Source organism: Squalius cephalus (assembly GCF_949319135.1).
Source record: "Squalius cephalus genome assembly, chromosome: 8".
In the NCBI taxonomy this organism is placed as follows: Eukaryota; Metazoa; Chordata; class Actinopteri; order Cypriniformes; family Leuciscidae; genus Squalius; species Squalius cephalus.
In genome coordinates this window covers 2,714,507-2,727,006 of record NC_137129.1, presented here as the reverse complement: position 1 = coordinate 2,727,006, position 12,500 = coordinate 2,714,507, and the positions used below count along the sequence as shown (strand labels likewise).

General features: G+C 38.8%; 1 protein-coding gene across 1 annotated transcript in view; it reads right to left on the bottom strand.

Annotated features, from left to right (window-relative positions):
• ext1b (exostosin glycosyltransferase 1b) overlaps positions 1–12,500 on the bottom strand; it is a 107,035-nt gene that overhangs the window by 32,679 nt on the left and 61,856 nt on the right. The window contains exon 2 of the mRNA XM_079878117.1: positions 2,744–2,837. Coding sequence (XP_079734243.1) covers positions 2,744–2,837 — 94 coding nt within the window. The remainder of the gene's footprint in view (positions 1–2,743; positions 2,838–12,500) is intronic.

Below are 12,500 nucleotides of genomic sequence, written 5' to 3'. Positions count from 1 at the left end.
ATCTGAAAGAGAATCTTTTCTAACATTATAAATGTCTTTACTGTAACTTTTGATCAATTTAACTCATCCTTGATGAATAAAAGTATTGATTTCTTTTATTTTTATCCCCCCAAAATTTTTTTTATTAAATTCTTACTGACCCCAAACTTTTGAACGGTAGTGTTTAATGTTACAAAAGCTTTTTATTTCAGATAAATGCTGTTCTTTTGAACTTTCTATTCATCAAAGAATCCTGAAATAAAAGTGTACACAACTGTTTTCAACACTGATAATAATCATAAATGTTTCTTGATCATCAAATCATCATATTAGAGTGATTTCTGAAGGATCATGTGACACTGAAGACTGGAGTAATGATGCTGAAAATTCAGCTTTGATCACAGGAATAAATTACACTTTACTGTATATTCACATAGAAACAGTTATTTTATTTTAATGTCACATTATGTGTGTGAGCTGAACTGTTTCGCAATACTTGTGAGGGACACATTTCAGAAAATATCCTTATGATAAAATCTCATCCAAGGTTCATAAGTGCGACAACTAATGTATTAATTAAGGTTACAATAAGGAGGAGTTAGGATTAGAGGTGTGCGATATTGACAAAAAAATAATATCTCGATATTTTCAGGGATTTTCTCAATAACGATTATTAGACGATATTTTGCTGAGTGTGTTTATTATGTTGGTACTTTGGCAGGTTTAGGACTGTCGTGGACAGCCGACTCCTAAAGTTTTTGATATTCTTCATACTCTGTGTGGTGGTCAGTTCACAGCAGTGACAGAAATTATTTTTTCCAATATGTTTCAATTGATTTTTACCTAATATGGGCATTTTTACCTTTATGAAGCCATTTTTTTAAAAAAACTTAATTATATGCATGCATCATCTTTTGTGTCAATTTCATAAATTTAATCAAATTCAATTGACAAAATAGGGCTGTTACCAATCAAATGAAATCAGTATCAACAAAATTCATCTTTGCAATATTGAATATTGATATTTAAAATTATTTAAAACAAGAAAAGATACTTTAATTGTGAAATTGAAACCGCCAGTAGGTGGCAGCAAGTCAGTGTTAATAAGCGAATCATTGAGATTCAACAGATTCATTCAAAAGGCTGATTCTTCAAGGAAAGAAGCATTTGACTATCTTAATCTATCCTAGTCAACTGATTCGTTCAAAAAGCTGATTCACTCAGTAAGGTAACACCGTTGTGTGTGGCTTTGTTTTGAACTATTTTCGTTTCCGAAATAGAGCAAAAACAGGCAATATGGTGTCTAAAATGTAAGTCACTTAATATTAACACTTAATATAAAACTGTACTCTTGTGATATTTATTACTAAATGATAATAAAGACTAAATCATGCAGTGAAAGCGTGCACTCTAAATGCGCACCCGCACTAGTCTAGTCTACAAGACTACATCTGATAGAGTATGCATGCACTCTCTGGGTGTGTGTGAGGGATAGGCTATACTCAATGTCAGATCGTACATCGTTAAAACAACAATTACAATATAAATCGCAGACGATATATCGCACACCCCAAGTTAAGATGTAGCTATCATGAGTGTTTGCAACTTGGAAGGAAGGAAAGGAGAGACTGGAGGAAGTGAGGAAAGTGTGGAAGGAAGGAATGAAAGTACAAAAGGAAGTGAGGAAGTAAGGAATGTTACTTTGGAAGCACGCAAGAAAGGAGCGAAGGAAATGAGTGCAGAAGGAAGCAAAGAAGAAAGGAAGGAAGAGAAAGAAGAAAGGAAAGAAGAGAAAGAAGGAAGAAGTAGGGAAGTGCAGAATTAAGTGTGGAAGGAAGGAATGAAATTAGTGCATATGGAAATATAGAAGGAAGGAAGGAAGGAAGGAAGGAAGGAAGGAAGGAAGGATTTAGAGAAGAATGGAAATGGAAAAAGTGCAGGAAGAAACAAGAAAAAAGACAAAAAAGATAGAAGAGTGGATGAAGGACAGAAGCAAGTAAGGAAGGAGGGAAAGAAGACTTTAAATGCTTTAGAGAAGGAAGCTTGGAAGGAAGGAAGGAATGAAGGAAGGAAGGAAGGAAGGAAGGAAGAAGGGAAGGAAGGAAGGATTTAGAGAAGAATGGAAATGGAAAAAGTGCAGGAAGAAACAAGGAAAAAGACAAAAAAGATAGAAGAGTGGATGAAGGACAGAAGCAAGTAAGGAAGGAGGGAAACAAGACTTTAAATGCTTTAGAGAAGGAAGCTTGGAAGGAAGGAAGGAAGGAAGGAAGGAAGGAAGGAAGGAAGGAAGGAAGGAAGGAAGGAAGGAAGGAAAAAGTGCAGAAGGAAAGGAGGAAGGAAGGAAAGGAGGAAGGAAGTGAGGAAGGAAGGAAAGGAGGAAGGAAGTGAGGAAGGAAGGAAGTGAGGAAGTGAGAAAGGAAGGAAGTGAGGAAGGAAGGAAGGAAGGAAGTGAGGAAGGAAGGAAGGAAGGAAGGAAGTGAGGAAGGAAGGAAGTGAGGAAGGAAGGAAGTGAGGAAGGAAGGAAGGAATGAAGGAAGTGAGGAAGGAAGGAAGGAAGGAAGGAAGGAAGGAAGGAAGGAAGGAAGGAAGGAAGGAAGGAAGGAAGGAAGGAAGGAAGGAAGGAAGGAAGGAAGGGGGAAATGTGCAGAAGAAAGTGAGGAAGGGCAGAAAAAAACAAAGAAAGAAAAGAGAAAAAAGTAAAAGAAAAACTAAATGAAATGAAAAGCAATAGGGAACAAATAAAAAAGAATGAAAGAACGTTCACCTGCAGAGCTTCCAGGAAGCGGAAAGATCCCAGTCGTCGTCCTCGTGGAACCAGACAGAAGGTGGAGTTGTGCAGCATTTCACGGTAGTCATACCTGCACAAACACATACACAAATGAGTGATACGAACTCTGCAAACACACACACACACACACTCACACACTCTCTCTCTCTCTCTCTCTCTCTCTCTGTGAGCAGTGCAGAATGATCAGATGTGATGATGGGTAATGAGGTTGTGACACTTGCCCGTTTCACGCAGGCACATTCATGAGGCGCATATATGTGCGCACACACACACACACACACCTCTCCGCTCAGGGCGACCTCACTGACACAGATGGGTTCCTGCCCTCTCAATGCGCGCACGCATAAAATACAGCGTGTAAGAGGTCTTAAGGTTAAAGGAGCAGACAGTTATTCATCAGGCAGAAAATCATTCATCGTTTGCTGGTGAGCATGTACAGGTGAAGGTTGTGTGCGAGTCAGAGATGCTGCCATTATCTGCGTTACGATGATCTTGCTGACTCTGGATCAGCTGCTGTTTGCATCCTCAGCTCATTGGGAGATGCTGACTTTGAATAAAGCCCGAAATGGCATGCTACACACACACACACACACACACACACACACACAGAGAGAGAGAGAGAGAACAAAACTGAGGCACAGAGGCGTTCTGTCACAAAGTGAACAAACAAGGCACGAGTGTGAGCACACGCGCACACACACACGTCCCAGCTGTCTGGATATCAGACTGATCCCACGTTAATGTGATAGAATATGAATGAGGCTGGAGGACGAGTGTTGGTCTCTGTGGTGCCGGTTTTCCTGAGGAGAAACATCAGACACTGCAAACACTGAGACTCACTGCAGGCCTAGCACACAAATATCACTTCTCCACACACTCCGTAAACCAAAGGTACGACCCCTTCATTAAATTTTTTTTAAAATGGTTCTATCTATCTATCTATCTATCTATCTATCTATCTATCTATCTATCTATCTATCTATCTATCTATCTATCTATCTATCTATCTACACACGCATATTATATACACAAAAATATAATACATCCTACTGTTCAAAAGTTTAGTTTAAGATTAAGTTTTAAAGTTTTTGAAAGTTGTCTCTTCTGCTCACCAAGGCTGTATTTAATCAAAAATACAGATTTAAAAAAAAAAAAAATTATGAAATAATATTTCAATTAAAAAATAGCAGTTTTCTATGTGAATATACAGTAAAGTGTAATTTATTCCTGTGATCAAAGCTGAATTTTCAGCATCATTACTCCAGTCTTCAGTGTCACATGATCCTTCAGAAATCATTCAAAAAATAGAATTATAACTCATTGTTTAATGTATTATTATGCATTTATCCTACACAGAAATACACGTAACACACTTTTTTAATTGCCAATCATTCAGTGCCACAAGCACACATTACAAGCACCATCTGTTACATCTCATAATTGTACAACGGTTTCACCACAGTACTTATTTGTCCACCATGTTATTTTAAAGCAACTCTTTTCACTAATTCCCGGTCAAACACTGAGCATCTTTTGACCTTGGGAAGCTCGGAGCACTTAAAACCGCACAGCGAGACGAGAGGGCGTAATAGCATGTTTATCCGCGAGAGGATTGTTTGAGTGTGTGACGCGCTCAGAAACACACACTAATGTTTGTGTGAAGTGAAGCAGCGGCACTCAGCATCTACGTGAGAGACAATGCAGTGGTGAAACGAACAGTGTTAAAGTATTATGAGAGAACTGTGAATCAATATCAGGGTTTAAAAATGAGGATCACCCTCTGTGTTCCTGTTTATTTCACAGGTTGGGTACAATTATACTACCAGAGCCCTGAGCTCCGTCTCCATAGCAACTCCAGCTAAATGCTTCCATTCGGAGTGTGTTAATTATATGCGTTCTGCACACGGCTGATGGGGGGGTCTTTCACAATGAGGTAATGTTTTAAAAATCTCCAGTGTTTCATTTCTCTGGCTTTCCAGCACTTTGTAAAACTTTCTCTCTCAACCTTCCCCCTCTTGCACATCTGAATGAAAGCTTCCCTGGGAACGGAGCCAAAATGGCTGTCGTTCCTGACACAGAACAATCAGCCTAAGGCACAGCGTTCCCACTTCCCAGACATCAATCTCATGAGAAAAGCCCACAAATACTAACTAAAGTTTTAAGTGGATAAACACATGTGCTATGATTATATTAGCATTAAAAAAATGGTCATTCATAAAATATTAGGCAGTCTCAGCAGTAGAATTAGTTAGTAGTGGATTCATTTAGAGATAGAATTTAGTCAGAGTACATGGCATATTTAACGCAAACAAAGAAGCTGTAATTTTGATCATGCAAATAAATAGTTAAATCTGGCTTCGCAAACAATTCACTGAAACGGACAGTTCAAAAGATTCCATTCACAAAAATGAATCAAACTTTGATTAAGGATGCAATAGATTTATAATGTTACAAAAGATTTCTATTTCAAATAACTTGTGTTCAAGTATCAAGGAATACTGGAAAGAAAATGCATCAAGGTCTCCAACAAAATACGAGGCAGCACAACTGCACAAAAATTAATTACTCGTCTATCAGCATTTTTGGTACTCTTAGCAAAATCGCAATCTCAAGCATGCAAGAGGTTCGATTTTTACAGAAAGACTCAAATTTATCCTGGAATCTGATCTCTCTCAATATGCAAAAAACAAAACAAAGATTCTTATTTAATTTCAGTTTAATGGGAAAACATCTACAGTTAGTTACAGTAATTATAGCCATTGTTATAAAACATCAAGTGACAGAAAGCCACCTGTGATTCTAGAGACTCACATGCCAGGGTGCTCTGTGATGCTTATGTATGGGGTTCCATTTGTGCCAAAATTATGTCGACATGCTATCTGTCTATGCTGTGTGTCGTCTTCCATGTCTATGTGTCTGTTTACTGTTTATGTCCATGTCTGTCTGTCTATGCTGTGTGTCGTCTTCCATGTCTATGTGTCTGTTTACTGTTTATGTCCATGTCTGTCTGTCTATGCTGTGTGTCGTCTTCCATGTCTATGTGTCTGTTTACTGTTTATGTCCATGTCTGTCTGTCTATGCTATGTGTCGTCTTCCATGTCTATGTGTCTGTTTACTGTTTATGTCCATGTCTGTCTGTCTATGCTGTGTGTCGTCTTCCATGTCTATGTGTCTGTTTACTGTTTATGTCCATGTCTGTCTGTCTATGCTGTGTGTCGTCTTCCATGTCTATGTGTCTGTTTACCGTTTATGTCCATGTCTGTCTGTCTATGCTGAGTGTCGTCTTCCATGTCTATGTGTCTGTTTACTGTTTATGTCCATGTCTGTCTGTCTATGCTGTGTGTCGTCTTCCATGTCTATGTGTCTGTTTACTGTTTATGTCCATGTCTGTCTGTGCTGTGTGTCGTCTTCCATGTCTATGTGTCTGTTTACTGTTTATGTCCATGTCTGTCTGTCTATGCTATGTGTCGTCTTCCATGTCTATGTGTCTATTAACTGTCTATGTCTATTTGATTGCCCACATGACTCAACTTTTGTCTGTCAACTCAACTTACTCCTGTCATCTGTCCTTGTCGTTTGACTGTGTCGTCTTGCTGTGTCAATGCTGCATGTGTCATGACTATGTGTTGTTTCACTCTGTTGTTGCTATGCGTCGTTTCCCTCTGTCATTACCACGGTCGTTACTATGTGTCGTCTTCTCTCTCTTGCTTCATATTGTTGCTATGTGTCGTTGCTATGCGCCGTGTCACTCTGTCGTTGCTTTATGTTGTTTCACTCTGTCGTTAACGCAACGACACATAGCAACGACAGAGTGAAACAACACATAGTCATGACACATGCACATGGAAGAGTATGTGCACATGAGTATGTGCGCGAGTATGTGAGATAGTATGTGCATGAATATGTGCGCGAGTATGTGCAAGAGTATGAGTATGTGTATGAGTATGTATATGTGCATGAGTAAGTATATGTGCATGAGTAAGTATATGTGCATGAGTATGTGCGTGAGTATGTATGTGTGCATGAGTATGTCTGTGCGTGAGTATGTATATGTGCATGAGTATGTATATGTGCATGAGTATGTGCGTGAGTATGTATATGTGCATGAGTATGTATGTGCATGAGTATGTATATGTGCATGAGTATGTATATGTGCGTGAGTATGTATATGTGCATGAGTATGTTAGGGCTGGTCCGAATACCATTTTTTGAGCTTCGAAGCTTCGATAGGAATTAACATCGAATATTCGAAGCTTCGGAGGGAGGGGGCTGAACATATTCTTCTCTCTAATAAAGGCAGGAATCTCTATGCGTCTGTCTGTTTGCATTTAGATTATTTATCTTGCATTTAGAACCGTTCATCCAATCAACTTCACGAGTGCAGTGTCACATTTGGTGCAATATAGACACGCGAGACGTGACACGTTCAGAATTAATAAACTTTTAATACAGAACAGCGCGAGCGGGAAGCGCGCGCGCCTCACGCGCAGGGCTCCGAGAACGGACACTGCACTAGTGATACAAAACACAGCCTAATATTTTTCTGAGTAACAAATAACTCTCAAATCAGAAATCAGCAGCACAGTAATTACTGACACAGTAAAGGGTAGGCTAATATATTGTTTCTATTCTATTTCCACAATGTCAAAGCAACGCAGCTTATAGCCTACAAGCTCAGGCATGCACTTCTGCCCATACAAACTCCGCTGTTCTGCGCTCTAAAATAAGAGTATTGTATTTCGCCCAAAAATGCTAAAAAAATAACCGTGTGAGAGCGTGTTTTAGGTTATATCATGTTATAGCCAGATATGACGACGCTTACAGCACGCGTCACCGCAGATCAGCATCTATTCATCAAGCCAACGTGCAAACTATCGCAAATCAAAGTGAAAGTGGGTCGCAGATGCTTTAACACACAATCAACTTCATTAAAAGTAAAGAACCGAAATGATCTTACCAGGGCTGTTGCCGCTCTCTTATTGCGGTCTTTGATTTAGAAATTTTAGCTGACGATCAGTAAAATGCAGCTTATCTGTTGCTAGTGACGTGCACTCCATTACATCTGCCTATAGCGCGGGATTTGAAGTTCGGATTCATATCCGTTTTGTAAAAACACATTTATGTGTTCATTGTTCATATTGATAAATCAGAGAGAACTATCCGATCTGAGAAAACGCATGACAGCCCCATTCAAGCGCGAATGGGAACCGTTTCTAGGGGGATGCCAGGTGTAAAAAAAAATAAAAAAATAAATTAAAACGAATATTCGAATGTCAAATTTGAAAATCGAATACCAACCCACCGAACGAATACTCGAATACTCGAATATTCTGGTACAGCCCTAATGTGCATGAGTATGTATGTGCATGAGTATGTATGTGCATGAGTATGTATATGTGCATGAGTATGTATATGTGCATGAGTATATGCATGAGTATGTGCATGAGTATGTGCATGAGTATGTATATGTGCATTAGTCTGTGCGTATGTATATGTGTGTGCGTATGTATATGTGCATGAGTATGTATATGTGCATGAGTATGTATATGTGCATGAGTATGTGCATGAGTATGTGCATGAGTATGTATATGTGCATGAGTATGTATATGTGCATGAGTATGTGCGTGAGTATGTATATGTGCATGAGTATGTATATGTGCATGAGTATGTGCATGAGTATGTATATGTGCATGAGTATGTGCGTGAGTATGTATATGTGCGTGAGTATGTATATGTGCATGAGTATGTGCGTGAGTATGTATATGTGCATGAGTATGTATATGTGCGTGAGTATGTATATGTGCGTGAGTATGTATATGTGCGTGAGTATGTATATGTGCGTGAGTATGTATATGTGCATGAGTATGTATATGTGCATGAGTATGTATATGTGCATGAGTATGTGTATGTATATGTGCATGAGTATGTATATGTGCATGAGTATGTGCATGAGTATGTATATGTGCATGAGTATATGCATGAGTATGTATATGTGCATGAGTATGTGCATGAGTATGTATATGTGCATGAGTATGTGCATGAGTATGTATATGTGCATGAGTATGTGCATGAGTATGTATATGTGCATGAGTATGTATATGTGCATGAGTATGTGCATGAGTATGTATATGTGCATGAGTATGTGCGTGACTATGTATGTGCATGAGTATGTGCATATGTATGTGAATGAGTATGTGTGCAAGTATGTGCATGTGTATGTGTATGTACATATGTGTGTGAGGCCTAATGAAGTGTCCACACTGTCCTCTCTCCAGAACTCTCACTGTAACTAATTCATTAGAGCAATTAGTGGTCATTAGAGGTCTTATGCTAGTTTGAATTAGCATACACAACACAAGATAACCCAGAGGCATTGCAGCAAACACCCCCCTCATATAATCATATAAAGGCCATGTGCTCCGGTTACACCACAGGAATCAAAACAGGGCCCAATTATAAGCTCGAGTAGTTGAAAATGTTAGTTACTCTGTGGGGAATAAATGCATCTTTATGAAGTGATGATGCAATTTATAGTTCATTGTTAGTTAATGCATTAAAAATGCACATAAAAAATGAGGCCGTATTCTAAAGTGTTACCTAAATTATACATTATTACAGATTTAAGCAACAAACCTGCCATTCAGACAATTTCCTTGTCAAAAAGATCAGCTTCGGTATTGCAGACGCTCAATCTCATCTTGTTCAAGTTTTGAGAAGTTTATCATGTAAATCTTTTCAACTAGTCTCCCTCTCTACTAAGCAAGACAGATTGAGCATTTTCTCCCAAAAAAAGAAAAAAGGTTGGTTTGGACATGGAACACCATATTATATATGAAGTAGTGTTGTTATCTGGCTATGCTCATCACATGGACACATTTTGTCCCGTTTGATCTGACAGGGACACTTCATATAGACCAGTTAATCCTGTCGGGGCACGAGGACAGAAACATGTCTTGATTGGCCTGTCAGCGTACAGGGACACACTTGGTGAAATACTGGCTGTCCTGTCACCACAACAGGAATATTTCAGTCCTGACAGGCTGTGGAAGTGCAGTTCAGACCCTGGCATGTTGATGACCAGATGTGACTCAAAGCACCAGTTTATATCCAGATGGTTGCAGGACTGCGATGACGTGACTGTGCAAGAGTGAGTCGGGACATGTCAACACAAGTCTGCTCTGCGGTCTCCATCTAGTCCTGCGTGAGAAGCATTTACAGATGGAATAGACGCTTCTTTCAAAGATCACAGACTTCAGTGGTTCAAATATTCCAGCTAAATGGGTTGAAGCTGTACTGGTCTGAATCTGTGGAGTCCCAAAACATCTTCCTATCAGGATTTGTTAAGAGTTTATATCAACCATCTTTAGAAATCAAAGAAGCCTTTTAAGCTGGAGTTAAAAAGCAGCATTTCTAACTTTTATAGGTTCAGACAACTTAGAAAAACAACTCGTATTTGCTATATTTCAGCCAAATAAAATGCTAAACTACATCATTTTTTTTATCCAAATACCAAGAGGAACAGCCTGACATAATTAAATGATCACATTATCTGAGGTTTTGAGAACAATTCAGAGGTTGTGTTTGGTCTTATTGCTTAGGATTGATGACTTTTTGGTCTTTTTATTATTGGACTGATGTTCTTTTTCTCAGCAATAGGAGTTTATTTTACTAATAGACCATCCACTGTAGCCTTTCGCCCTAAAGGTGAACAAAAAGTCATAATTAGCTCATTTATTTGCAAAAACATTTAAATTTATTCTATTTTAGGGCTAAGCCCGCAATATCTCCTCACCATATGTGACTCAAAGACAGGGAAGGAGAGGAAGAAAGGGAAAGAGGGAGGGAAGGCAATCAAAGCTGCAGATGGGGCTCAATCGCTTGTAGAGACTGTCCCTGAAGAGTCAAACCAGTGTTTATCCTCCTAATCGTACGCCACACCCTGCTACCACTGCGGGACACCGGGACCATTATCTGTTCAAGAGTTTTATGTAGCCAACACTTTCTTAAAACGGTGAATCTCACATAAGCTTGTTCAGGTCATATTGCAACACAAAAAAATAATAACTAGCATTAAAAAAAATAAGCTGATTTTTTAGGACAAACAATTGCATTGTGGCAAATGTACAAAATTTTGGTATCACAATATTATTATAATTTTTTTGTGGTAATCTCAATTTCTAATATCTGTTAAATAATCATCATATAATGTTTTTTTTTTTTTTTTACTGCATTACAAGTATAAAACTTATTTTTAAATCAGAAATTAACAGCAAAACAAATAAAATGATGAAACAAATTATCTGTATAAATCATCTTTAAAAAAAATTGTTGAAATAAAATATATAAATATTTATATAGTCAAAAATAGATTATGTATTAATTTTGTATCAACTTTTTTTGCATTAAATTCATGATAATTGGGGAGTATGTGCAATAATAAATAAGTAATCAAGTAAACAAACAACTGAATGAGCAAATGAATGAGCGACCCAACCAACAATGAACGAACAAATCAATCAAGCTTAATGGTCTTTAAAAAATGCTGTTTTCTTTCAGCACATTAATATTAGTTTTGTGGGATTTTCAAAAGACATTCCTTCGCAGGACGGCGTTATAGGATACAGGCGTGTCTCAGACTCGGTCACTGCAGGTCAGATTGTGGTTTTTAGACGCTGTGGACAGAAAGAACCGTTGTAACAAAGCAGAGTCTTCTCTGAGAGGAGCTTCAGCCGGTGTCAGGTTTCCCAGAGACGAGGAAGAGGACAAAAGAGGGACACAGATGGATTGAGGAGACAAGGAAAGCTGGTGCTGCTCTCTTTCCACCTGGACAGTGTCTGTGCACCTGTGTGTGTGTGTGTGTGTGTGTAGACTCCAGCTTAAAGTAATGCCATCATGTGCCATTAAACCTGTTTCAGTGAAGAATGGTGTGCAGTTTAAGATCACAATTACACGAAACCCAGCAGTGCTCATTAGAGTCTGTTCAGAATAAACCGCCTGAGACTGAGAAGAAAAAAAGAGTGAAAGAGAAACTGACTAATAACACTCTTCCAGCTCCTGAAAAGACGTAATTAGAGAAATAAAAACATAAGAGATGGCTGAGAGAAAGGCTGAAGACTCATCGGTGACTGATCACCTGTGTGCGGGTATAATATTTCGCTTTGATATGGAAAGCAAAGCAAGCGCACAATAAACGGATGGCAGAAGAGAAGTGATTACATCAATGCATTGAGATATTAGAGTATCAGAGACGAATAACTAGCAGATTCGAGATGGAGGAAAGTGTGTGTTACAGCAACTTACAGGAGTCACTCAATAGCATATCAAAACTGGGAACTAAAAAAACATTTCCGGGGGAAGTGGAAGAGCAAGGGGAAGGGGAAGGAGGAAGAGGAGGAGAAGAGGAAGGAATAGAAAAGAAATGAAAGGAAAAGAAAGGAATGGGATGGAAAGGAAAGGGATGGAAAGGAAAGGAATGGGATGGAAAGGAAAAGAAAGGAATGGGATGGGAAAGAGTGGGATAAGGGAAGAGAAGGGATGGGAAGAAAAAGAAATGAAAGGGATGGGATGAAAGGAACAAGAAGGAATGGAAAGTAGGAAAAGAAAGGAATGGGATGGGAAGGAGTGGGATAAGGGAAGAGAAGGGATGGGAAGAAAAAGAAATGAAAGGATGGGATGAAAGGAACAAGAAGGAATGGAAAGTAGGAAAAGAAAGGAATGGGGTGGAAAGGAAAGG